The sequence below is a fragment of the Sorex fumeus genome, unplaced genomic scaffold (genome assembly GCF_029834395.1).
Source record: "Sorex fumeus unplaced genomic scaffold, SorFum_2.1 ptg000003l, whole genome shotgun sequence".
Lineage (NCBI taxonomy): Eukaryota > Metazoa > Chordata > Mammalia > Eulipotyphla > Soricidae > Sorex > Sorex fumeus.
In genome coordinates this window covers 38,075,519-38,102,403 of record NW_026606060.1, presented here as the reverse complement: position 1 = coordinate 38,102,403, position 26,885 = coordinate 38,075,519, and the positions used below count along the sequence as shown (strand labels likewise).

Below are 26,885 nucleotides of genomic sequence, written 5' to 3'. Positions count from 1 at the left end.
ATACATACATATATATATACATATATATATATATAGGCGATACTTGGTATTAAAATCATTAATACTTTCTCTACCAGAAGGGAAGTGTAGTAATAACCAAGTTTTGCTTGTTTGTTTGGGGTCACATCTGTCAGCTCTTGAGCTTACTCCTTGCTCTTTGCTCAAGGATTATTCCTGGTGGCACTGACCCAATGGAGTGCTGGATCAGCCCTGTGCAGAGCAAGCACCATACCTGCTTTATTAACACTCTGACCCCAGTATTTAATTTTTATAACTTTTCTATTCAACAAAATGCTTTATACTTGACAGATATTAAATGTAAATAAATGTTAATGAATGAATACACTAACATATGCATGAAATAGTGCTTGTATAGGTACAGAATTTTACAATATTCAAGATTCTATCTAACTGGAAACAGGAGAAAACTGTACCTGACTGGGTATTTAGAGTTATGAAGCTAGCATGCTGCTGCTATCTTTTTCTCCTTAGTGTGACTAAAGGAGCAGAAACCAGACCGGAATCTGAGGGGAAGATTTTATATTTACAAAACCTTATTCTATTTCTATCTAATAGTGTCTTGTCTTCCATCCAAGTACTAACCAGGCCCGACCCTCCTTAGCTTCCGAGAGATCAGATGAGAGATAGCACAGCGGTAGGGTGTTTGCCTTGCACGCAGCCAACATGACCGACCCGAGTTCGATTCCTCTGCCCCTCTCGGAGAGCCCGGCAAGCTACTGAAAGTATCTCACCCGCACGACAGAGCCTGGCAAGCTACCCATGGCGGATTCAATATGCCAAACACAGTAACAACAAAGTCTCCAAGGAGATGTTACTGGGCCTGCTCGAGCAAATCGATGAACAACGGGAGAACAGTGTCTTGTCTAAGAGGGACAGAGGGAAGCAGTCATACCTAGAGCAGAAAGTTTTATTGGTAGGTTGAGACGCTTGCATATAGTTTTAGTCATATACCAACAACTGAAATATATTGCCTTTATAAAAACTAATGAGTAAGTTCAAGGACATCATTGAAAAATAATATATGGAGAAGACCAGTATGAATTATCTTGTAGTATGGACCCCTGTAATAAGATAGGTAAAACAATGATGTTTGAGGTTGACCTGAACCTTGTCCAACATGAGTGCTGATATTGACAAACAGAATAATGCTATTTGGAAATGAAACAACTAGGGGTCAGAGTGATAATGCAGTGGGTAAGGAACATGTTTTATATAGAGCTAACCTGGGTTCTAGCCCCAGCACACCACATACCCTCCAGAACTCTGCCAGGAGCGATCCTTGAGCAGAGAGTAGGAAGTAAGCCCTGAACACTGTTTGGCATAACCCTCAAAAAACAAGCAAACAAACAGTCAAATAAACAACAAGAAGATGAAACAGCTAGGAGAAAACAATTATATAATTAGTCTTTAGAAATATTGCATGGAGGTTATGGAACTTTCCTTATGTGTGACAGACTCCAGTTTGATAAACCGTGCCACATACATACCCCCAAGTACCACTTGAGTGCCTCCTGGGCACAAAGTCAGCCGTTGCCCTTGAGAATCTCTTGGTATGACCCAACCCCTCTCTCCCAAATCATTTTCTAGTCACATCTTAAGTACAGTGCTAATTACATTAATAAATGACTCTTTAAAAGAAGATTACTTTCATTTTATAAAATTTGGATGATAGAAATTTATTGTGTTAGAGAAGAAATCACATTTTGCTGGAAATTTGTAGTTATATTAATGGATGTGCAATAAGAATAGCTACATGTAGAAAACCAGTATATTCCTATTACTGTTACTGTGTCAATATTACCTTAAACTTGACGACTTCAAAATGTTTTTTCTTATAATATTTTGATAGTGGAAGCATGAGCAGGGCTTGACCCTCAAAATATCTCAATCTCATTGATGTCAGTAGTGAATTCAGACATTTTGTCATCTGGAATATGCCCTGGTCCTTTTCACTCTTTCCACTATGGTCGGCTCATTTTAGAAAGATAGATTTCATTGGAGGCCTTTTGAATGAGCTCCCCAGAGGTGGGTAGAAGCTATACATTTCTGACTTGCTACAAGTATTTGGCTGTGTCACTACCACCAGAGTCCATAAGTTATCATAAATCATGTCATACTAGAAGCAGAGGGAATTAAGTGTCACCTTTTGATGGGATTGAGACAAACATATTTAATAAGAAAAGCACATGTGATAGGAGGTACACTGGAAGTTATCTTAAGAAAATACAATTTTTCTACATATTCAATTACATTATGTATATTTTCATGAACAATAAAACTATAAATGGTCACTTAGTCATATGACCCCATAGCACTGTATAGAGTGTACCTCCTAAACAAACAAAAACACTGTATAAAAATTCTATTTTATGCACAACCCTATATAGTATATTTGCATTTTTGTAAGCATTTATTATTTATAACCTTTATGATATAGATCATTTTAAGTTGTGTGAGTGAGATGATACTACATGCAAATTTTGATTTATATATCCCTGTTTTTTATTGATACTGAGATTTTTATGTGCTTCTTGGACATTCATATGTCTTGTTTTGTAAAATATTCTTTATGTTCTTATTTTTTCATAAGGCTATTTGTTTTCTTCTTGTTCAAGTGTGTGTGTGTATGTTTGTGTGTATGTGTCTGTGTACATGTCTAGATATTGTAGATCTCAATTCCTTATGAAGTACTCAAATATTTTGTCCCATTCAGTAACCATAATGAGATAAAAGAAATTCTTTATTCTTGGGTGGGGAGGAGACATCCAAAACGAAATTCGGTAGATGCAGTGGTCCCTTTTTGAGATTCTTGATCAATTGACTAACCAGAGGATCAAACCAAAGTATGTGGTGCTGTTCCAGGCCTATAGTGTCAGAAAATATTTGGGTCAATTTGGTGGTGTTTGGAGGTTTGCAGAGATACACCCAGGGATATTGGGGGTCTCCAGAGCTGCACCTGGTAATATTCAAGTGACCATGGGATGTCAGATATGGATCCAGAGTACCATAACCCTTGTACAATCTCTCTAGCTCCAGGATAAAATTTTAAAGCACACTGTCCTCCCGTTGTTCATCGATTTGTTCAAGCGGGCCCAGTAATGTATATTGTAATAAATATATATTGTAATCTTTTTCTGGGCTGGAGTGATACATAGTGGATAGGGCTTTTGCCTTGCACGCGGCCGACCCTGCTGACCCGGGTTCGATTCTTCCACCCCTCTTATAGAGCCCGGCAAGCTACCAAGAGTATATCACCTGCACGGCAAAGCCTATCAAGCTACTCGTGACGTATTTGATATGCCAAACACAGTAACAAGTCTCACAATGGAGACGTTACTGGGCCCGCTCGAGCAAATCGATGGACAACGGGAGGACAGTGCTACAGTGCAGTGCATATTAATGGTTTAGTTCTAACATGCAAATCTTTTTTTAATATCTTTATTTTTTTTGTAATGGTTTAATTATTTATTTGTTTGCTCTTTGGTTCATACCTGGCGATGCTCAAGAGTTACTCCTGGCTTTGCACTCAGGAATTACTCAAGGCGGTGCTCGGAGGACCATATAGGATGCCGGGGATCAAACCCATTCAGCTGAGTGCAAAGCAAACACCCTACTCACTGTACTATCATTCTAACCCTTACATGCAAATCTTTAATCTACTTTGACTTAACTTATGGCATTGGATAGTGATTTGTAGTTAGGTGTAATTTTGTTTGTTTTGCATATGGCGATCCAATTTTTTCAGCACCCTTATTAAAAACAAGTAAACAAACAAACAAAAAACCACTTATTTTTCCATTGTAACTGTGGCTTCATTATCATAAGTTAGATATATGTGAGAATTTAAACATTGATTCTTTATTCTCTTGTAGTGATATCTGTATTTAATTTTATTCTAATACCCTAGTCTGTTGATTACTATAGTTTTGTAGCCTAATTTGAAATCAAAGGTTATAATACTAATAGTATTTTACTTTGTCTCAGTTTTTCTTTGGCTACCCAGAAACTTCTGTAGTTTCATATGAATTTCAATAATGTTTGCTAAATTTCCTTGTAGAATGTCACTGAGATAATTACCACCTTTGTATAAAAGCAATGAAATCAAAGCTCTGATAAAAAAATCTTTTATCCCAACTTACCTAGAACCTAACTAAAGAAAAAGTTTAAAATATGAGATGATGTATCATAAACTCAAACAACAAAATTGAAGCTAAGTTAATTTTTTTATTTTTTATCTGAGGATACTAAAATTAATATTATAGAAGAGAATAATGGATGCCTTTTCTTCTAATTTTATTCAGTTTTTTTTTTTCTGGGTCAAAGCTGCCAATCATGGATTACTTTTGGCTCTGTGCTCAGATGTCACTTATAGGAGTGCAGGGAACCATATGTGGTGCCAGGGATCAAACCTGTTTGCTATGTGTTAGGTAAGCGCCCTACTCATTGCATTATCACTCTGGTCCCAATGGGATACTTCAAAAGATTAATTAGAATAGAGCTAGAAAAATTGAGTGAGTAGAGTTTTCTGTCAAGTATGAAATTCATGAGCAAAATTGGGTCACTAGAAATTAAATATAATATATTTGAGTGACATTGTAAATGAATATCTTTAAAAAATATATATGCATGGGGGGTGTGGAGCAATAGCACAGTGGGTAGGGCGTTGGCCTTGCACATGGCCAACCCGGGTTTGATTCCCAGCATCCCATATGGTCCCCTGAGCACCGCCAGGGGTAATTCTGAGTACAGAGCCAAGAGTAATCCCTGTGCATTGCTGGGTGTGACCCAAAAAAGAAAAAAAAATGTGCATTGTTTGCATGTATTATTGGCACACTAGGTAGCTCTCGCATAAGAAGTCATATAATATGACCATATCATGTAGTCTACTTTAGTAATGAAGAAACTTGGATATGTCATAAAACTCTATCTGGTCTATTTCTTTCCTATAACAAAAGTATAGGAGTAGCTTGGACATCTGCTTATTTTTGTGACAAGTGATATTTTTGAATGTTGTAAAAATAAAATAATGCAGTTTGCTGCTATGGGCTGGAGAGATAGCACAGAGGGTAGGGTATTTGACTTGCATGTGGCTGACCCGGGCTTGATTCCCCCATCCCTCTTGGCAAGCTACCGAGAGTATCCCACCTGCACAGCATAGCCTGGCCAGTTCCCTGTGGCATATTTGATATGCCAAAAACAGTAACAAGTCTCACAGTGTATATGTTACTGGTGCTCTCTCGAGAAAATCGATGAAAAATGGGAGGACAGTGCTACAGCACTACAGTGCTGCTATGTGGATGCTGAGTACATGCTGAGTATCATGCTGAGTGAAGTTGGTTAGAAGTAGAGAGATAGGTAAAAAATGATCTTTCTCATATGTGGGGTATAAAGAGATGTAGTAGGAGAATAAAAAATACCCAAAGGCAACAAAAATGAAGAACTAGTCTTCAGTAGGAAGCAAACCATATGGGAGAGTTGGGATGGGGTGGATAAAATAGGACACCTCCTAGGGATTGGGGGGAGGGGTTGCAGAGAGGGGGTTTGGGAATGGTGAAAGGAAGTGGGGAAAGGGATTTTGTTATACATGAAACCCCGCCATCAACAGTATTTTAAACTATAGTACCTAAAATAAAATTTTTTAAAAAACTAAAAATGGATTTTTTAAAAATTAAATTTCTCATTACCATCAAACCAAATCTAACCATATGATAATTAATTACTGCTACTTGGATTGTTTTTTCAAAACATGATATGTAGTTAGGCTAGGTCTAATGTTATTAATTTGTGTGATAATGTGTGTTAAAATTAGCCATATGTAGCTTAGTTTTAAATTTTATATCTAAATTGCTCAAAATCTTAAGGAATTTACTTGATCAGCATTTGGATAACTTGGGACTAGTTGGGAATTATGAATATTTCACTTTGTCTCTTTCTAAGAATTTATACTTATTCTAGCCAATTTTTCATTTTTCCTTGTTTATAGCTGCTTTGCAAACTAGTTTTCATAGTATTTTGCATATTTTTTATGCTTTTTGGTTGAAACTGGGAATAGTTCTTGTATTAATAGTGTTAATAGTACTATTACTATAATTAATACAATAGCATCACTAAAAATAAAAAAACACACTACAATAAAACAAAAATATGTTGGAAGCCAAACTGTATATTTTGTCACTCCTGATACATTAACTTTTATTCTAATTAATTTTATTTCAATATTTGTTTAACCATTTTTCTGTTGGTTGTAAAATGTGTATTGCTTTCACATACCAATTAAAGCTAAAGAAATTTTTTAAAAAAGAGTTTAAATAAATTCTTTAATTATTGACAGTAATGGCACATGCTCATGTAATTTTAATGTCAGATACAATGTTAATGTGCGGTTTAGTAAAGGATTTTTAATTTACTATTTAGCTAAAGCTGTGCTATCGGGAGCAATAGCACAGCAGTAGGGCATTTGCCTTACAAGCAGCCAACATGGCCGACCTGAGTTCGATTCCTCCACCCTTCTTGGCGAGCCCGGCAAGCTACCGAGAGTATCTCGCCCACACGGCAGGGCCTGGCAAGCTCCCTGTGACGTATTCGATATGCCAAACACAGTAACAACAAAGTCTCCAATGGAGACGTTACTGGGCCTGCTCAAGCAAATCGATGATCAACGGGAGGGCCTTTACTTTACTTTACCTTTTACTAACTAAAGCATTTTACTATCAAGTGGATTTTTGTTAGAAAGGTAGACATTTACCAATTATTCATGCTTATCACTAACCAAAGGAGTTACTTTCTAATACAAGAACAATGTCAAAACATACCATAAGCTTAGAGCTTTTAGCCACATATAGAAAATAAAGTTGCAGAAAATTATGGAAAAAATGCATTCTGATTATCATAAAAATATTCTGACTTGGTGAGAAGAGGTAAAGTGGATATTTTATATTATTATTGTTTAGATTCCTAGAAGAAAAAATATTATGGTAAGTATGTTTTAGTAAAATGGTCATCAAAATATTGACTGCTTTAAGAACATATGCTTTGTGATCTCTTTATATCACCTTCTTACTGACTTTTACTTTCTTGGTAGGTCTGGAAAAAGTACCAAAAGATCTTCCCCCTGATACTATGCTGCTGGATTTGCAAAACAACAAAATAACTGAAATAAAAGATGGGGATTTTAAGAACCTGAAGAACCTTCATGTAAGAGTTTATTTTTAAGGTTTTTACAAGATATGACTAAACCTATATTTTAAACAAAATATAGGAAAGGCTGCATGTTGATAAATAAGTGCCAATTAAGTAGGTTAATCAGTTCTCTCTTAGGGGTAAGTAATGGAACCAAGCACCATATTCATTCATCCCTTAAAATTTAGCCAATTTTAATTAAAAATACTTCATGTATCCTTGAGGTTGAATTGTGAAAATTCTTTGTCTCATAATTTAGAAATAATTTTTATCTTCCAATAAGATTTTAACCTAATACTTAAATGGTACACAAAATAGATTGCTGTTAGCATTATTGCTTTATTTGCATTACCTAAAGTTTACTTTCTAAGTTGTGCAAATTACTTTATAAAGGCTCAGAGGTTGGCAATAATAGGAAAAGACCTAGTCATGTATATTTTATTTAGTAAATATAATCGCCTTTCTTTAGTAAGTGTTTGGGATAATGTCTGCTGCATCCTATATGTATAAGTTTTTACTAATGACTTTTGGTTACCTTTCATCTATTTTCGGCAACACATCCCATCTACTTTCAGAATCCCAAAATAAGAGAAATACATTCTCCATTACAGAATAAAAGAAATGTACTCTCCACTAAAAATTAATAAATGAAATGCACTATCAAAAATATTTTACAGAGATTTGGGGCTGTAGCGATAGCACAGCAGGTAGGGCATTTGCCATGCATGCGGCTGACCCGGGTTCGAATCGCAGCATCCCATATGTTCCCCTGAACACCGCCAGGAGTAATTCCTGAGTGCAGAGCCAAGAGTAACCCTTGAGCATCGCTGGATATGGCCCAAAAAAGCAAAAAAAATATTTTACAGAGATTTAACTGAAGGAACCTTTTACAAAGGAGTATAGAAACAAATAAGACATAATGATACACCCAGACCTACAGACCCAAAGAAACTAGTGTGTTTCTGAGCCATGGAATAGATGGGGAGTTATAGGGCATCAGATTGAAGTAATCTCCCTGAAGTCAGTTTTCCAGTGTATTAGGGATAGTTAAAGAGCACAAAGAATGATAATATAGCAATAGATAGGGACATACTATAAATAGAAAATGGTCGCAAAATTACTTAAGATTTGCTAGTGTAGCTTCTGTAAAAGTACATTTTTATTCCCATAGACTACAACAAGGAAACTCCTGTTGATTATTAGATAGTAATAAGATTATTAGATAGTACAATGATCTATTTCTGGGATGAACACAATTGGTCTCTACTCACAATATAAGTTCACATTTACAGTAAATTAAATAAACCATATTTCAACATCCAAAATGAATACTTAGTATTCACTGTGTGTTTTCTACTCTAATAGGCCACTGGAATTACTAAAATGTAGAAATGCAGTTTAGAAATTGCACTGACCTTCAAGCATTCAGATAATTGTCATCATGTGGCAAAAAATTTGGAAATCAAACTTTATATAGGCATGATTCACAGTTATGTCTGGCTATTTAGAGTTAATAAAAAATACATGTGAGTGAAATATTTTAAGAAAAATGTTTGGAAAGAATTGTTTACTACTTTGAACTACAGAATGACAGAATGTCCTATTTATAATCGACTGGAAGTTTTAGGAAAGCAGATTTTTGTTTAAAATTAAAATACTATTCAGAGAATTTTTAGAAGATTAAATGGATGGCATAGTTATGAGTCAGTTATCTACAGAGATAATTTTAATTTTTTATTGTGACTATCTTAGGAATACATTTTTAGAATTGGGAGCAATAACATAGAAATTCTCATATCTATTTATTATAGCTATTATTGAAAATAATTGAGGGTATATATTATACTATTAGACACTAAACATAACACCTTTATAAATATAAATAAATCATCAAATATAAATAAATGTTATACATTAGAATAAGAAATTAAGGTGTAAGGAAAATAATGTAAAATAGAAAAAAACTGATCATAATATACTTTGAAGTTATGGAGTTAATATAGTAAGGCAACATACCTGTCAACTATTTGATAATCGACATAAGCAAAACCAATCAACATCTATCCATTAAAAGAAAAGGTAGTGTAGTGTCCTCCCGTTGTTCATCAATTTGCTCGAGCGGGCCCAGTAACATCTCCATTGTGAGACTTATTGTTACTGTGTTTGGCATATCGAATACAACAGATATTTAAGTATTTTAAAGTATTCCTTAATATTTTAAAGATACTTCATAGAGTCAGTTAATAAAAAGAATAGCACATAATATAATAGCATGGAACACTATAAGAACAATATATGAAGTGTATGTTATTAGCATCAAGTAGGAGAAACATCAGACAGTAGCATGCAACATACTAACAGATTCTGTTTTAAGAGGCTATCTTGTGGGAAAGTATTCTTTGCATATTTATAGACTTTTGAAAAAAAGATAAAAGGACTGTCTTTGTAATAATAAAAGAAAGCTAGAAGGGGAGATTTTGTTGGTAGGACGAGATATGGGTGGAGAAAGTGACAATTGCACATATATTGAGGCATGAACCTGTAGCACTGTAGCACTATCCTCCTGTTGTTTATCAATTTGCTGGAGCTGGCTGGGTAATGTCTCCATTGTGAGACTTGTTACTGTGTTTGGCATATTGAGTAAGTCATGGGTAGCTTCCCAGGCCTTGCCAAGTGGGTGGATACTCTCAGTAGCTTGATGGACTCTCTGAGAGTGGTGGAATCGAACCTGGGTCAGCTGGTTGGCCGCGTACAAGGCCTACCCACTGTGCTGTTGCTCCAGCCTTAACACTAGAAATTACCTACTATCACAAATCAGTGAAAAAGATATACAGAAGACAGGTAACAAATGCAAACTGGCTATAAAGAAAGGAACAGGGGGGTGGGAGGGATACTGGAATTAGTGGTGGTGGAGAACGGGCACTAGTGGAGGGATGGGTACTCGATTTTGGTATAACTGAAACCCAAGCACAAAAATTTGTAAGTCTACAACTGTACCTCAAGGTGTTTCACTAATAAAAATTTAATAAATAAATAAATAAATAGATAAATAAATAAAAACAGTAGTAGATAAGATTTGAGCTAAAGATTTCAATCCTTTGATTAATGATTTCTTCTCCATTGTTAATATACTAAGCCTAAAATTCCCCTTTGCTTTCATATTGTGGTTTCACTAGGAATAAAACAATAGTGATGTCAACAAGACTTCAGTATGATTATTTTAAAATGTAGTCAAAATACCTTAGGAAGTAATGATAAAGGCCTGAATGATATTACAATGGGTAAGGTGCTTTCCTTGCAAGCAGCTGACCCGGGTTGGATTCCCCACACAAAGTCCCCAGAGCACCACGAGGAGTCATTCATAAGTGAAGAGTCAGGAATAACCTCTGAGCATTGCTAACATGTGCCCCCAAACAAACAAACAAACAAAATAACCCATAATAATAAACTATTAATATCATTAGTTTCAATATACATTAAAATATTAAAAAGTGCATTTTATTCTTTTATGCTTATGCAAAGTTTACATTTTTAAAAAATAAAATGATCTTACTTTGCTTCTAATTTCTGTATATTTAAGTCTAAACTGGATAAATTATTCAAATGCATATGACCCTTAAGTAAAAGGTATCTAGTTTTTGGTATGTCCTCATTGAATATGGCATTTGTAATAATATGTCCTTACTTTTCCAAGATTCCTGCTAAGTATGTTTTTAATCAGTCATCAGCTTGGCAATCTCTTGCTTTCTACTTCAAATTACATAGTAGAAGAAGCAGAGTTTATTAGAGCTTCTAACCTTTCAGAGGACATTAAACTACTATTTTTCTCTGACTCTTTCATTTGTGATCATCTCTATCCTTGTTATTATGCAAATCAACATAATTTTAGACAAGAAAACTACACTTAATGAGAAGGAAGTAAAAAATAAAAACTTGGAATGATTAAAATAGAAGAAATTTAATATAAAGTACTCTTTTATTCTCAATATTTTTAATTAATTGACCATTCTGTGAGTAGTACATGTTCTATAAGAGAAATTTTCCACTCATGTATATGGAGAAAAAATTAAAAATATATAAAATAATGGAAAAAAAATAATAACACTGCTAAACTAAAAATGTGTTTCCTTTGAACTAAAGGTCAATGGATCTAGTAATAAATTTATCAACTTTATTAAATTAATAAATTTAATTTTATCAACAAAATTATGAAATATTTAATACTAGGAAATGCTTGCAAACTGTATGCTAGACATAATACTTTGTACTTTATATTTATTTAATTTTCATAACTTTTATTAGCTAGATATTCTCAATAATCTCTTTTTTGTATCTGAGAACACTCAAGAACAGAGAGATTAAATTACTTGCTCCTTGTTGTAAGGCAAATAAGAGCCAGACCTTAATATTTAACTTTAGAAGCATTCTGGATTATTCTGTTTAGTAACAATTGTTGGAAGATAGGATTACAACCATAAAATTCTTTAATAGTACCTGGTATAGTAAAAACCCTAAAATAAATGACTCTGAAGAAAATTTTACATGATATTGTGTCATGCTTCAATATATCAGATCACAGATCACAGATCATCCTGTTATTCGTCGATTGCCTCGAGCAGGCCCCAGTAACGTCTCCTTCATCCTGGCCCTGAGGTTATATTCAAGGCTCTTTAGGAGAATGAGACCCATCATTGTTACTGGTATTTGGCATATTGGGTGCGCCACGGGGAGTTTGCTTCAATATATAACTTAAAATAAATATATAACTTAAAATAAATGTTCCTAGCATTTAGTTACATCAAGTCTTCAGAATTCAATCCTCTAACACTAGACTTTCTACATCCTATATATTTTGTTGATATCATTTACTATGACCTCAAGTCTTCTAAATTAATTTTTATTGGAATTAATTAGGATTTTGTTTAACTTGACTAATGTATTCTTTAGGATTAATATGATTTGGGTAGAAATTATATTAATTGTAGTATGGTTTAATTAGTAAAATAGCATGAATTATGTGAAGTATGCAAATTTAATATCAGTTTTTAACTTCAGAAAACATTCTTGAGTTCCTGAGATTGAAAGTTCTCACTTACATTTACTCATTTCATATTTCTGCCCTTTTTCATGTTCGTGCATTAAAAAAACTAGATGGCCATTGAAAATAAAAATTTCTTAGATCTGGAGAATTTCTCCTAAATTCTATAGGATTAATTGATAAAACAATGTAAAATAATAAAATGTCATGGTTTGGAGAAATGAAATATCTGAAAATAATCTTATCAATAGCTCCTAATACAATGAATCTAATTTAAAATTTCATAGACATAAAATTGAATTTGAATAAATTTTATATGAAAAATCACAGAAAATATATTCCCAAATATTAATGGTTGTTAATATAAGAAATGTGTACATTAAAGGGAAATATATTAAGTCTAATATATAAATATGTATATATAATATAGAAACTAATATAACTGCATATTAGTTAAATATTCTGTGAGCCAATTAGAAAGCCACTTTAAATATAATTAGAATAAGAAATGGTGCAACCAGACAATTCTTTCTTCAAAACATGCTTTAAAAGGTTCAAAACAAAACATTTGTTTTTGCTTTTTTGGGTCACACCTGGCGATGCACAGGGATTACTCCTGGCTCTGCACTCAGGAATTACCCCTGGTGGTGATCAGGGGACCATATGGGATGCTGGGAATTGAACCCGGGTTGGCCACGTGCAAGGAAAACGCCCTATTAGCTGTGCTATTGCTCCAGCCCCAAAACAAAACAAATTTGGCTTAGATAATTAAATTGGCATGGAGATGCAAACTAATGTATTACAACACAATGCTAATATGTCAAGTTCCAGAAAAAAAAATATCTAAAATCATGAGGCTTCAAGAAAATTTTATTCATTCCTTCCTCTGATAATTTAAATTGATGCTACTCTTTCATAGGAATCTATTTTAACTTTTGATGGTTTTTTTTAAGGTAAATTTGACCTTCGTAGACTAATGACTGACAATAAATTATTTTTAGGTATTTTGAGCTCCACTAGTATTTTAATCTACAAGATTATTTTTTGTAATGATGAATTAACAAACCTATATTTTGTCACACTTTCTTTTTTTGTGATGTTTAGGCTTATGTACAATTTATGTACTTTTACTTTTTTCATGACATCTCACAAGTTCGTATATTTCCTTATTAACCTCATAAATGAAATTGATTGACTATATATGTTTTACTATTTGAAAAGTATTTGAATTATGAGTGCTTTTTTTTTTACTACTTATAGTCATTGATTCTTGTCAACAACAAAATTAGCAAAATCAGCCCTGCAGCATTTGCACCTTTGGTGAAATTGGAACGGCTTTATCTGTCCAAGAATCAGCTAAAAGAATTGCCAGAAAAAATGCCCAAATCTCTTCAGGAACTTCGTGCCCATGAGAATGAAATCAGCAAAGTGCGAAAAGCTGTTTTCAATGAATTGAACCAGATGATTGTCATAGGTACAGATATTCTTTTATAACTCTAAGACCAGAATGTAAGCTATGTTTTAATAGATTCATTGTAAGCCAAAGCAGCAAGAAGATGAATTAGTAAAATGTATATCTGTCCTGCAAAAATAATAATCATAGGGCAAGAAGAAATAATATGTTGAGATTATTTCTGACAACATTTTTAGCGTTGTCTTTAAGGATATGAGAATGTGAAGAAAGAGCATTTTTCTTATTGTATGTTTAGAATGTGTAGTGTGATTACGTGATTTTTAGCTATGTATATTTGAGACTGCTTCTACATATGTATGTCTTTTCATTGTGTGACTTTCATTTATGAAGGACATGGCTGGAGCGATAGCACAGCGGGTAGGGCGTTCGCCTTACAAGCGGCCAACATGGCCGACCCGAGTTCGATTCCTCCGCCCCTCTCGGAGAGCCCGGCAAGCTACCGAGAGTATTCGATATGCCAGACACAGTAACAACAAAGTCTCCAATGGAGACGTTACTGGGCCCGCTCGAGCAAATCGACGATCAACGGGAGGGCCTTTACCTTTACCTATATATAAAGAACTTACTTGAAAATACCTTTGAGTCTTTTGGTATATGTGTGGTAGAACATTTTTTCAGTTACATAACTCGATTATAAAATGTTGATGAAAATATTTAGTAACATTATATTGTCTTATTTAGGGTAGTAGTTCATAATAGACTAGGATTTGCAAACACTTGCTTTTGTTGATTTTGCAAGCTTGTGAATTTAGTTTAAATAACTTGTCATTGTTTTTGCTGCTATTGCTTATCTATAAATGTTTAGTCTGTTTTTCTTTTTCTTTTTCTTTTTGAGATTGTTTTAAAAATGGGAATCAGGAACTTTATGAATTACTCAGTGGACAAGCACTTGTCTGCATGTGTTAAACTGAGTTTATCCCTGGTATCACAAAAATGAACAATGAAGGGAAATTTTTCATTATTTTGCTCTTCTTTTGAAGATTTTGTTTTGTTTTTCAGTCAGGTTGTAACTGACCCAGATTTTTGTTCAGTTTTTTGGTGAAACAAACACCATGCTGAATTTTAATGTCCTAAAATTGTGCTCTCAAAACTTTGTATTTACTGTATTTGCAGAACTGGGTACCAACCCTCTGAAAAGTTCAGGGATTGAAAAAGGAGCATTCCAGGGAATGAAGAAGCTCTCTTACATCCGTATTGCTGATACCAATATAACCACCATCCCTCAAGGTGACAGTACATTCCTCTAAGCAATTTGGAAAACAAAATGCAAGGACTTTGACTTTAACTGTTTTGTATGGAAATTTGAATGGCTTCTCATATCGCTGACTTTATTTTCAGTAAATTATTTGTACGTAGAAAAATTTCTGCTGTCAGATCCTGTATCATCAGCTCATTAGAAAGGACTAGTCTTGTTAGCCTAAAAAATACCTTTAATGCATGACTTATTGAACAATGACTCTATATTATCTAATTAGGATTGTACATATTTTTGAAAAACACGGTTGTTTAAAATATGTATTGTTCCTTGGTACTTTGTTAAAAATATACAAAAAAACTTGAAATGCAACAGAATTTTACTTCTCCAATTTAGTAGTGAATTCCTTTCGCTCTTAGGACATAGCAGTCATTATGTCTATATAAGAGACATTGCAGTGTCCCATTATTTTCTTAAATTTGATTTTATTTTAGACATCATTGTTTACAATCTTATTAATGGCAGGGCTTCATGCAGAAAACAACTTCTAGTGATGGTAGTTGTTTTATAGTGTAAAGACTATGGATTTGGGAGTTTATTTGCTTCAATGCAAGTTGTCACTAAGTGACTCTAGGACTTTGGATCTATCTATATTTCAATGTGTCAGTAATCTCAAATTCCAACTCATAGGATTGTTTTAGAATTAATAGAGTATTGAAATGTCGACACCTTGGTAAGCAGTGGATTACCATTATATTCTTTTCATTATTAAAAGATTTGTGGGTCAGTGGGATAATACTACGGCTAAGATACTTGCCATGCCCACAGTCCACCAACTTTGATCTTTGCATGGCCTGGAATTATTCCTATGTATAGCTATCTTTGGCCCAAACTCCCTTCCTTCCAAAAAAGTTTTTTGAATACCCATTTTACTCAAGTAATAAACAGTAGAGACAGTGATAATAAGATATAATACCTGTCTTCAAGGAGTTTTCTGCTTAAAGAAAGACAGAAACATAAGCTGCTTAAAATACTAAGGTTAGTCTTAATGTGTAGTGAATATACAGAATTCTTGTAAGTAGTAAAAAACATCAAATAATTGAAACTTGATTGAATATTCTCACATTTTCTGTTTTATATTTTCACTTCTTACAAAGTTCTTCTCAAAACATCCCCTTTCTCAAGTTCCTAGTACTACTACTAATCCATAATAATAGCTGGCTATAAAGTAGTCCTGCCAAATAAACAATGTGATTTATCTCGGTGGGACCTCACTAAAAATCTTACTATAGTGTACAATTATTTTGGAGCTAGAAAGATCATCAAAACAAAGGAAAACAATACGTAACACTATTGTTACATTCTTTTATACATTAAAGTAGAAAATCACTTTGTTATTGATTAAAATAATTTAAATAGTTTTTCATTTCTCAAGACACCAGAGCCAGTAAATTATAGTGACAGTCACGTGAAATTGCTTAACTTTAGTCCTCTTCATGCTCTGGGTCATTGGGAAATATTAATAGCAGTGGGAAAAGCTGTGCTGTCCATACATCTTATTTTACATATTTTTCAAAGACAACAGATCCTAAGAATTGGTCTTCAAAATTGTAGTTTCGTGGCAGGAAGATGGGAGAAGGGATGTTTGCAGGGAGGGAAACTAAAATAATGGTGGATGGTAGCAGAAAACCTTTAATTAACAACTTGTAAATCATGGTAACTAAAATTTTTTTATAAAGACTGATTCTTTGAAACTTTCTTTTAGAAAGTCAATGGAATATGTCTTAATTAAATCACAGCATTCTGCAGTTATATTTATCTTTTAATTTAAAATCTTTTATTTTCTTCCTCCAGGTCTTCCTTCTTCCCTTACTGAATTACATCTTGATGGCAACAAAATTACAAAAATTGATGGAGATAGTCTGAAAGGATTGAATAATCTGGCTAAGTAATAATATTCTTTCTTGTAATTTTACCAGTAAAATAACTTACATGCTCAGAATCAGAAATAAGATGACTGAGTTTTTTCTTATGCCACATTATATTGCTTATAATCACCTAAATATTTATATAAATTAAAATATATGCACAAATTCCTTATCAATAAATAAGACCGCTGTAATTTTTAAGTAAATTACAATGAAATCTAACTTGATGGGGAAATATTATCCATTCCACATTGTAGTATAAAGGTAGCTTTGATGTGTACATAAAAAATATGTGAACATTTCGTCTATTCTAAGAATCAAACTGTCATCCCACTCCAGACCCTTCTTAATATTTTTTAAATGATTTAAATAATTATGTCTTGCTCTCAGATATAGTTTCATATTTTTATGTTGTAACTGATAAAAAGAAGAGAGTACTAGAAAACTATTTCAGGTCTATTCAGTGTTCTTGTTCCACACATCTTTTAATGACTGAGTATGAGTATTTTTTTATAGAGAAACTAAAAATTATTATGTCAAATTAGCTCACTCCTATATTTTTAAATATATATATATTAAAATTCTATATATATAGACATGACATATCATGTCAAAAAACAAAATGTACACCTTGTATTACTAACTATAGTAGGAATGAATGATGATAAAAAATTCTAAATATAGTATGTCAGGTCATAGTGATAGTACAGTGGGCAGTGTATCTGCTTTCCATGAACCAGCCATGGGTTTGATTCCCAGCATCAAGCATAGTTCCCTTAACATCATCAGGAGTGATCAGTGAACACAGAACCAGGAATAACCCCTGAAACTTGGTGGATGTGTCCCCAAAAGAAAACAAAATAAAAACAATAATTAAGTGTGTAAGGTATGCCATTTATAATATTTATTTAGTTCTGAAAATGATACAGGGATTTTGTGATTCTATACTTCAATATTGACATCATACACTTTGTAATTAAAAGCATAAAGGGCTAATAAAATAAAAAGATCAACAGAAATAAAGATTTCTCTCACAACTTTTAAAATATTAAATAAAAACTTCTCTCAAGAGAAATAAAGATTTTTCTTTGAATTCCATTCATTAACTCAGAGAGGATTGACTAATTGGCCAAGCATACGTTCCCAAATCTTGAATTTATCAAACACATTTATTTTTTGAATTGAGTCCAGGAAAATCTATTAAATCACCCAATCCTTATGTTGTTTGTTCCTCACTTTTTCTGGAACATGAGGAATATTTTGATGTTACAATAATAACTGTGAAAAGAATTAAAAAAAAACAGCCACTGATTTCAGAATAGTATTATAGAGTGATTATTTCATTTACTTTTCAAGCCAACTGGGAGAAAATAATGTATGCTACTCTGCAAAAATATAAAGTGAATATCAGGCAAACCTCCCTTAAGCTAAAAAAATCCTACTTGCATATATTTATATCTATATCTCTTCATATATTAACTAATCACCTCCCTCACTAGATTAAATATTATTTTTTAAATATGTATTTAATCACCATGAGGTAAACCATTGCAAAGCTAATGATAAATTGGTTTCAGTCATACAGTTTTCCAACATCTATCCCTCCACCAGTGTATATTTACCACCAGCAATGTCCCAGTTTCCCTCCCATCACCAACATCCCATCACCAACATCCCCCACAGCCTGCGTCTATGGCTGACACTCTCTCTCTCTCTCTCTCTCTCTCTCTCTCTCTCTCTCTCTCTCTCTCTCTTTCTCTCTCTGTTCCCCAACCGCCCCCTTTGGAACATTATGGTTTGCAATAAAGGTATCAAGAGTCATTGTGTTAGCTCCTTTATATACTTTCAGCACACGGACCATATTCTGAGTGATTATTAGCTGAAATACTCCTTCTTGAAAAAAATTATGACCTTCAGCTGATTTTTCCTTTATCCTCACGAGTCTAGTCTATTATACTGAACAAAGTAGAGTCTCCAAAACATTTGTTAACTGAATATGTAAATGTATCCTTAAGAAAGCAAATTTAGGGGCTGGAGAGATAGCACAGTGGGTAGGGCGTTTGCCTTGCATGTGGCCGATCCGGGTTCGATTCCCAGCATCCCATATGGTCCCCTGAGCACCGCCAGGAGTAACTCCTGAGTGCAGAGCCACGAGTAACCCCTATGCATCGCCAGGTGTGACCCAAAAAGCAAAAAAAAAAAAAACCCAAATTTAGCAAGTGTTTTTAAAGAAGAAATAGTTGCCATTGATCACTTAAAGTCAATAAACCTTAATCTTGATTATCTCAAACATCAAGATATGATTAAAACTGGAAGACTTTGGATACATATACCAGAATCTAAACCTAAAAAAACGTGATGAGCCATAGCTGAAGGCCACAGAAACCATCCTACAAAAACCTACATGAAGCTTTTTCTTTGCATTTGAAGGGAATTCTTTTCTCCTTGATGCTTGCTGGATCTTTACCAACACATTGTTCCCTCATCCTCGATGCCTTGTCTCTTCTCTTTTTGTGTTGGAAGTGTAGTTTTGATAGATTCATCGCTAGAACATTCATCACACTAGTCTGCTCATTAAGTCAGCTTTTTTTCTGATTTCACAATCGTGTATTTTATGAAAGGACTTCATAGCTTCATATTTCTCAGTTACTAGTTATTTAATAGTTTTTTTATAAATCAAGACAGAAATCTAGTCAAAGACTGAGACCAGAATCTGAGAATGTTTTCATCAGGCAAATTCTTATAGTAACAGATGATCACCAACAAATATTTTCTAACTAAAACGAAATGCAAACTATTAGACTTTCTGGCAGAGAGGATTATTAACTCATTAGAAACTTAGTTTTTATTTTCAATAAATAAATAAATGCATATGATAAATATGTATCTTTTGGTTTGGGGGATGCCTAAATGATAATAGTCTTCCTTTTAATTTTTCTCTCTCCTGTATTTAGTGCATTTATTATACAGCCTTTGATCAATTAGCTGTTTTAAGCCCAAATATGATACACCAGTTTCATTTTTCTTACCTTTAAGGGTTTTTTTATTTGGCAATATTATTAATAATAGTTTCTGCTTTTTTTTCTTTTCTTTTTGGGTCACACCCAGCAAAATGTTCAGGGGTTACTCCTGGCTCTTCACTCAGGAATTACTCCTGGTGGTGCTTGGGGGACCATATGGGATGCCTGGGATCGAACCCAGCTCAGTCGTGTGCAAGGCAAATGCCCTACCCACTGTATTATCTCCCCGGCCCTGTTTCCACTTTTCTTATGGGAAGAATAAATCCACACAAACCTACAGTCCTGGAGTTCTACAGAGGATACCCATAAATTACACTTTTAACTTTTACATATCCTATTGACTGCTGTCAAAGGAGTTCCAAAGAGGGTAGCACTAGGCTGAAAGCTTAAAAACAAATGTGGTATATTATAAGTCAGAAAGTTTGGAAAAGGTACTCTAATCAAATGGTATGGTCAGGGAAGAAAGGGTTTTCTGTTGACTTGATCAATTGATAACCACCTGTGAGGGGGAAAAAAAAGCAAAAAAAAATGACCCATGTTTGGTTGTAAGCATTTATTTCTGCTTTCTGTTGTAGGTTGGGACTAAGTTTCAATAGCATCTCTGTCGTTGAAAATGGCTCTTTGGCAAACACTCCTCATCTGCGCGAACTTCACTTGGATAACAACAAGCTTATCAAAGTGCCTGGTGGGCTGGCAGAGCATAAGTACATACAGGTAAGTCAATGTCACAAAATGCTGTGAGAACTGTCTTGGGATAAAATGTTCCTAGTAAAACAAACAAGATGCTCTGCTTGAAATAGATTTGCAAAAAGTTATTTTAAAAGTTCTCACAAAAATAATATTTCTGATTTTTGTGAAGAATACATTTCAACTATTTACTTTAAACAATGGGATTATTTTCTTGAACGTACAATAAAATTTTCTTCTAAAAATAATATTTTCGAAAGAAGTAAATAGTACCCAGGCTAGAAAGATACTACAGTGGTTAAGGCATTTGCCTTACATGTAATTGGCTTAAATCTGATCCCTAGCACTGCATATGGTCCCTGAACCAGCACTTGGAGTGATCGCTGAGAACAGAGATCAACCCCAAGAACAACCATTTGTAGACCCCAAACAAACAAATGAAAAAGAGAGAAAGAAATAGTTTCAGTTCTCTCATTAGGCAACATACCAAAGTGAATGACATAATTTATGACACAGAGGTAAGGAATAAAACAGGTTTAATTGTTGGTTTCCACGGATGTCTTATAAGTCAAATGGAATATTCAGCTGTGACCGAATCAAATCCATATAATACATGAAGTTATCCTGTCTTTATAAAGATAGAAAGATGTGTTTCAGTGGTTCACAATGGTAATAGAACTTTATGGTATTGATCTCTATAATATAAAGCATGCATATTACCTTTATTTTTGATACTAATTTCATATGTAGAAGCATAAGATGTCTATTGCTCTAATGAATAGATAAGCATGATATTCTGGTTATATTATTTTGAAAATATAATAATGTTAATCAGTTTAACAATAACTCACCATTGTGTCAGAAATATATTTTACATATTTGCTTAATTAAGCTGCATTTTTCACTTTTTAAAGGCCATATTTAAATTGTTTCTTTCAGAAATTTAGATTGGCACCTACATTGTAATTTAGAAACTGCAACTTGACATTGACATTTCTTACTGATTAATTCTTTTATAGAGTAGATCTTTTGGTGATCTATTATATCAAATTTTTTGCCAGTGCTTTGAGTTTTATATTTTGCTCTACTTGCAATTATTTGAATAAATTATCTGTTTAATTTTTAATTCATCGGTGAGTCAATAAAACTAAAAACCTTCTGAATGAAGCTGACATATCAAGTTTATATTGCTAGATTTTTGTTATCTGAATGTTGTAAACACAAAGATAAAACTTGTAGTTATTTTTGGTCCTCTATGGATCTTTTATTTTACCAGAAGGAAATTGACTAAATAAAATAATTCTCATGTTACTTAGTTTTTCATTGGATCTTTCATATTAGTGGAACAGTAAGCAAAGTTGGATTCTGATATAAAATTAGACGTTTAGAAGACACAATAAGAAATGCTATGCTATTGTTAAAAATTTTATTTTAAGTAGGCTTACAGATTATATATAAATAGGTATAGGTATAATATTTACCCCTCTCTCTATGCACTGTAGCACTGTTGTCCCATTGTTCATCGATTTGCTCAAGTGGGCACCACTAACATCTCCATTCATCCCTGTCACATGCTAGTCTAGCCCAGTGATGTCTGCTCGCTCCAAGAACACAATCTGCGACTTGTTGTTACTGTTTTTGGTATATCAAATATGCCACGGGGAGCTTGCTAGGCTCTCTGAGAGGGATGGAGGAATCGAACCCGGGTCAGCACACACAAGGCAAAGGCCATATCCACTGTGCTATCGCTCCAGCCCCCATATATATGTATATATACATATATATATTTGTATACTTGTTTAGGTTTAGGTTTTAGGTCTCACAATAAAAGCTTTATTGATTGCTGGTTTCAATTATTCTGTTGCAATTGTCTTAAGCTACACCCAGTAGTTCTAAGCAGCTATTCTCAGTTCTGGTCTCAGCTACTGCTCCTGGCTATTCTTGGATGCTATGAGGTGCTAGAAATCAGACCTGGACTTCCTGCAAACAAGTCATTTTATTATTAAAATTTGAATGACAGCACAGCGGGTAGGGTGTTTGCCTTGTATGCAGCTGACCCAGGTTTGATTCCTCCATCCCTCTTGGAGAGCCTGGCAAGCTACTGAGAGTATCCTGCCTGCATGGCAGAGCCGGGAAAGCTCCCTGTGGCATATTCCATATGCCAAAAGCAGTAACATCAAGTATCACTATGGAGACATTACTGGTCTCACACTTGAGCAAATCGATGAACAGTGGGAGGACAGTGCTACAGTGCTACTTGTTTTCTGTTATAGATTTGAAATGAAAATATTTAAATTTGATAAAGTCCAAGTTAGCATTTTTTATGGTTTCATGGGTCTGTTTCATTTCATGGGTCCATTTAAATTTAAATGAAATTTAAATATTTTAGTACTTAAAATAAGAACGTTTCTAGTTTTCTAGAAATTTTATAGTTTCAATGTTTATATTTATGTTTATAATCCAAGTATGGATTAATTTAGTGTATTGATTCATTGTATTTCATGAGAGAAGAGTTTATTTTTCATGTGGATATCTAATTGTCTCAATATCATTTGTCATAAATATTATAGTTTCTATGAAGAAGTCCAATTATCTTAGACATGAGGATAAATCTATTTCAAATATCAAGATAGTAAATACTCACATTATAATTATAAATTAGAATTTGTAATAGAGAATAACTTTTGTCAAAATTTTTAACTATTACAAATGCTACAGTTATCAACTATTTTGTGGAATGTGATTATTTTCTGTATCTTCTGTTTTTGTTTGCAAAGCACCATATCATTTTATTATATAATTTTATTAAATTTGTTATTTTAGAATCTGAAAAGATAGGTCAAGGGTTGGTACATGACCCTGGTTTGATCTAAAGCAATTCATGATCTCTGAGCATTGTTGGTTTGGCCTTGGTGTTCTCTAGTACTGTGGGATCTGAGAACCCACAGTTTTCAGCACATCATCTGACCAAAGTATGGAGATGTCTGGCCTTGTTTGTTAATAATCACTAGTGGCTCACAGGCGCCCTGCTTCAAAGGAAACCCATAAAGTCTATCATTTTATTTTTGTTCTGAAAACATAGTACTATGTGTAAACACAATTTTAATTTATGAATCTATGCATTTATTTCTTCAACATATATTTATTGGATAATTAATCCCTTTAGAAGACACTGGAGACACACTCATAAACAAACACAACAGGTTCCACCTATGAATGAAAACTAAGTAGATATTACAGTTGTTTTATATACACAGACACCCAGATACACATATACACATATAGTCAGTGCACATATATACATATGTATGTATGTCTATTATAACGGTAAAGGTAAAGGCCCTCCCGTTGATCGTCGATTTGCTCGAGCGGGCCCAGTAACGTCTCCATTGGAGACTTTGTTGTTACTGTGTCTGGCATATCGAATACTCTCGGTAGCTTGCCGGGCTCTCCGAGAGGGGCGGAGGAATCGAACTCGGGTCAGCCATGTTGGCCGCTTGTAAGGCGAACGCCCTACCCGCTGTGCTATATGTATACATAAATATAATATACATTCTATATTAATAGAGGCTACAGTTGTTACATATGTGTTGTTATATATTTATATATATATATATTTATATGTACATGTATATATATAGTTGTACTGCTCAGCATACTCACAGTACTACTCACAAGCAGTGCTCAGAGGGTCCAGAAAAGAAAGAAAATATTTCATGAGAAATTTTAAGATATTCAAATTCTAGGTTAAAAAACAAAAAAAAATTATTAAGTGCCTTAGTATTTTTAGAGGAAAATAATTATTCTATGTTATTCCATGTTGCAGGTTGTCTACCTTCATAACAATAATATCTCTGCTGTTGGGTCTAATGACTTCTGCCCACCTGGCTACAACACTAAAAAGGCTTCTTACTCTGGTGTGAGCCTTTTCAGCAACCCAGTCCAATACTGGGAGATCCAACCATCCACCTTCCGTTGTGTCTATGTACGCTCTGCCATTCAGCTTGGAAACTACAAGTAATTTCCACAGGAGGAATTTTCCATATGATGCTACAAAATATCATTAATATTATTTCTCAGAAGAAAAAATAAAAGAAGTTAGATTCTGAAAATATAACTGCAATGTGGACGTTTTTTCCCACATGATTTATTATTCATAAAGTCAAATATGCAGTTTCAATAATTGCCTATAATAAATAAAAAATTTGCCTGCCATTTTTGAATCCTATTTTGTACCTCTCTCTTGATATTAACTGAGCTATTGCAGATACTCATATCACTGAATGTAAAATCTAGAGTGGAGATATATGTCAAAAATTTAGTAAAACTTTGCGTTTTTAATATTCAGAATGAACCAAATAAAAAAGTACAAATCTTCTGTAACTCATAAGTTTGTTAGTTCATATGCCAGAAAGTAAAAGATAAAATTCTAGCTATGTATTAATCCCAATTATACAGTTAAAGCCTATTTGAATGCGTTGATTCAATATAGGCTATGTAAAGTTTTTGTTAATGTCATTGTTTTGAAAAAATAAATTCACAAATGCACAAAGAATTAAATGAATAAAAGTGTAACTTTAAATCTTTCCTACATTAAGTATACAGAAGAAAATACTAAAGAAAATGCTTTCTTGGTACAAAAAATATCAAAAAGACAAAAACATCACTTGTTTTCAGGTATTTCTTCTTTCCCTGTACTTGACATTTGTGCAGTATAGCGCACGTGCGAGCGCCCACACACACACACACACACACACACACACACACACACACGTTCAACATTAAGCTCATTAAGCTCAATATAAAACAAGCCAAATATTTCTAATTAGAAAACTGATATTCTCAATTTTAAGAACTCCGCACCAGGTTGTTTTCACTCGGGCAGCCCCAGAGGGGTGCGGTTGAGAGACCTCCCCGCCCCAAGGGACCAAGCCCTGGCAGCCTACCTTCATTCCCCATCCCCTGCAATTCTTCAGGCCTCTTTACACATGCTTGGGGCAAGCCTCACATATGAGTGAACATATTCCTGGACTGCGTGGTCATGAAATACATCATAAAACATTCTTTACCCATTTTCTGTAATTACCACACCAGACATTATAGAGAAATAGTTATTTATATATATATATGATAGAGAAATATTATATATATAACTCGGAGAGCCTGTCAAGCTGCCAAGAGGATCCTGCCTGCATGGCAGAGCCTGGTAAGCTAGCCATGGCATATTCAATATGACAAAAACAGTAATAATAATGCGTCTCATTCCCCTGACCCTGAAAGAGCCTCCAATATGTTGGGAAAGACAAATAAGGAGAGGCTGCTAAAATCTCAGGGCTGGGACAAATGGAGACGTTACTGGTGCCCACTCGAGTAAATTGAAGAACAAGGGATGACAGTGACAGTGATGATAACAATTTTAAAGATATTACGCGTGTAATTAGTCTATTTACTTGAGCACATTTTTTCTAACGCCATTTGGATTGGCACCTTTGACTTCAGTCCCATGAAGGTTCATCACAGAAAATAAGAAAAACTCAAGTGAACTGCTCAAGCTTTAGGTTGTCTAGACAGTCATCACTGATCTTACAGGCTGGTCATTTATTATCATTCCTCCACACGCTCCAGGCTCCTAAAAGGTGAGCCATTGTTGACAGAGAAGGACAGGACACTTAGGAAAGCACATCAGCATTCAATAGGTACATGAAGATCAAAGGTCGGGGTTTTTACTTCTCTTATATAGAGAGAACAAAGTCCTGACAATTCCCTATTCTATTTTTGCGCATGTTGCTTCTACATCTAAAAAACTCAAAACAGTCTTATTCTGTGCTTACCTGGTAGACATCTGTAGCTAGAAGATATTTGTCATATATTCAATTCTTTCCTGGTGTTCTATTTGTTTCTTGGGTGCACATTTTCAAATTCTTTGCATTCTAAGATCTAAACTATTTTACCTAGGGGAATATCTATCCATGGGGTGTTCCTTCAGGAGCCCATTTCCTGCAACTTTGCTACTAAATACTAGTAACAAAATAGTATTAGTAGCAAAATAGTATCAAAAAGTATTAGAAATATCTGTTAAATGGTTGATTTTAGAAGTTCCCAAAATTCATCTTAATTATCAATATGTTTTATTGGTCATTGGTCAAATAGTGTACACTAGGTAACTTCTTTAATACTGACAATGGCTAGACATGATTTTTAGTTTGAAAATAATAGAATGAAGTTCCTGAGAGATCAAGTCAATTTTCTGTGAATGCACAACTTGTAAGAAAAGTAAAGTTTCTACTAGGAGTGATCTGTTAGAAAAAACACTTTTCATCTTCCATAACAATGATTCACTGGA

At 33.9% G+C, this 26,885-nt stretch overlaps 1 protein-coding gene across 4 annotated transcripts in view; it reads left to right on the top strand.

Moving 5' to 3' along the window:
- The window catches only part of DCN (decorin), a 41,132-nt gene extending 16,375 nt beyond the window's left edge, over positions 1-24,757 (top strand). For all 4 annotated transcript variants that reach the window (XM_056116611.1, XM_056116609.1, XM_056116610.1 and 1 more), the window contains exons 3-8: positions 7,103-7,215; positions 13,499-13,712; positions 14,826-14,939; positions 16,762-16,855; positions 20,431-20,569; positions 24,369-24,757. In XM_056116611.1, coding sequence (XP_055972586.1) covers positions 7,103-7,215; positions 13,499-13,712; positions 14,826-14,939; positions 16,762-16,855; positions 20,431-20,569; positions 24,369-24,563 — 869 coding nt within the window. In that variant the 3' untranslated portion in view covers positions 24,564-24,757. The remainder of the gene's footprint in view (positions 1-7,102; positions 7,216-13,498; positions 13,713-14,825; positions 14,940-16,761; positions 16,856-20,430; positions 20,570-24,368) is intronic.
- The last annotated feature ends 2,128 nt before the right edge of the window (positions 24,758-26,885 follow it).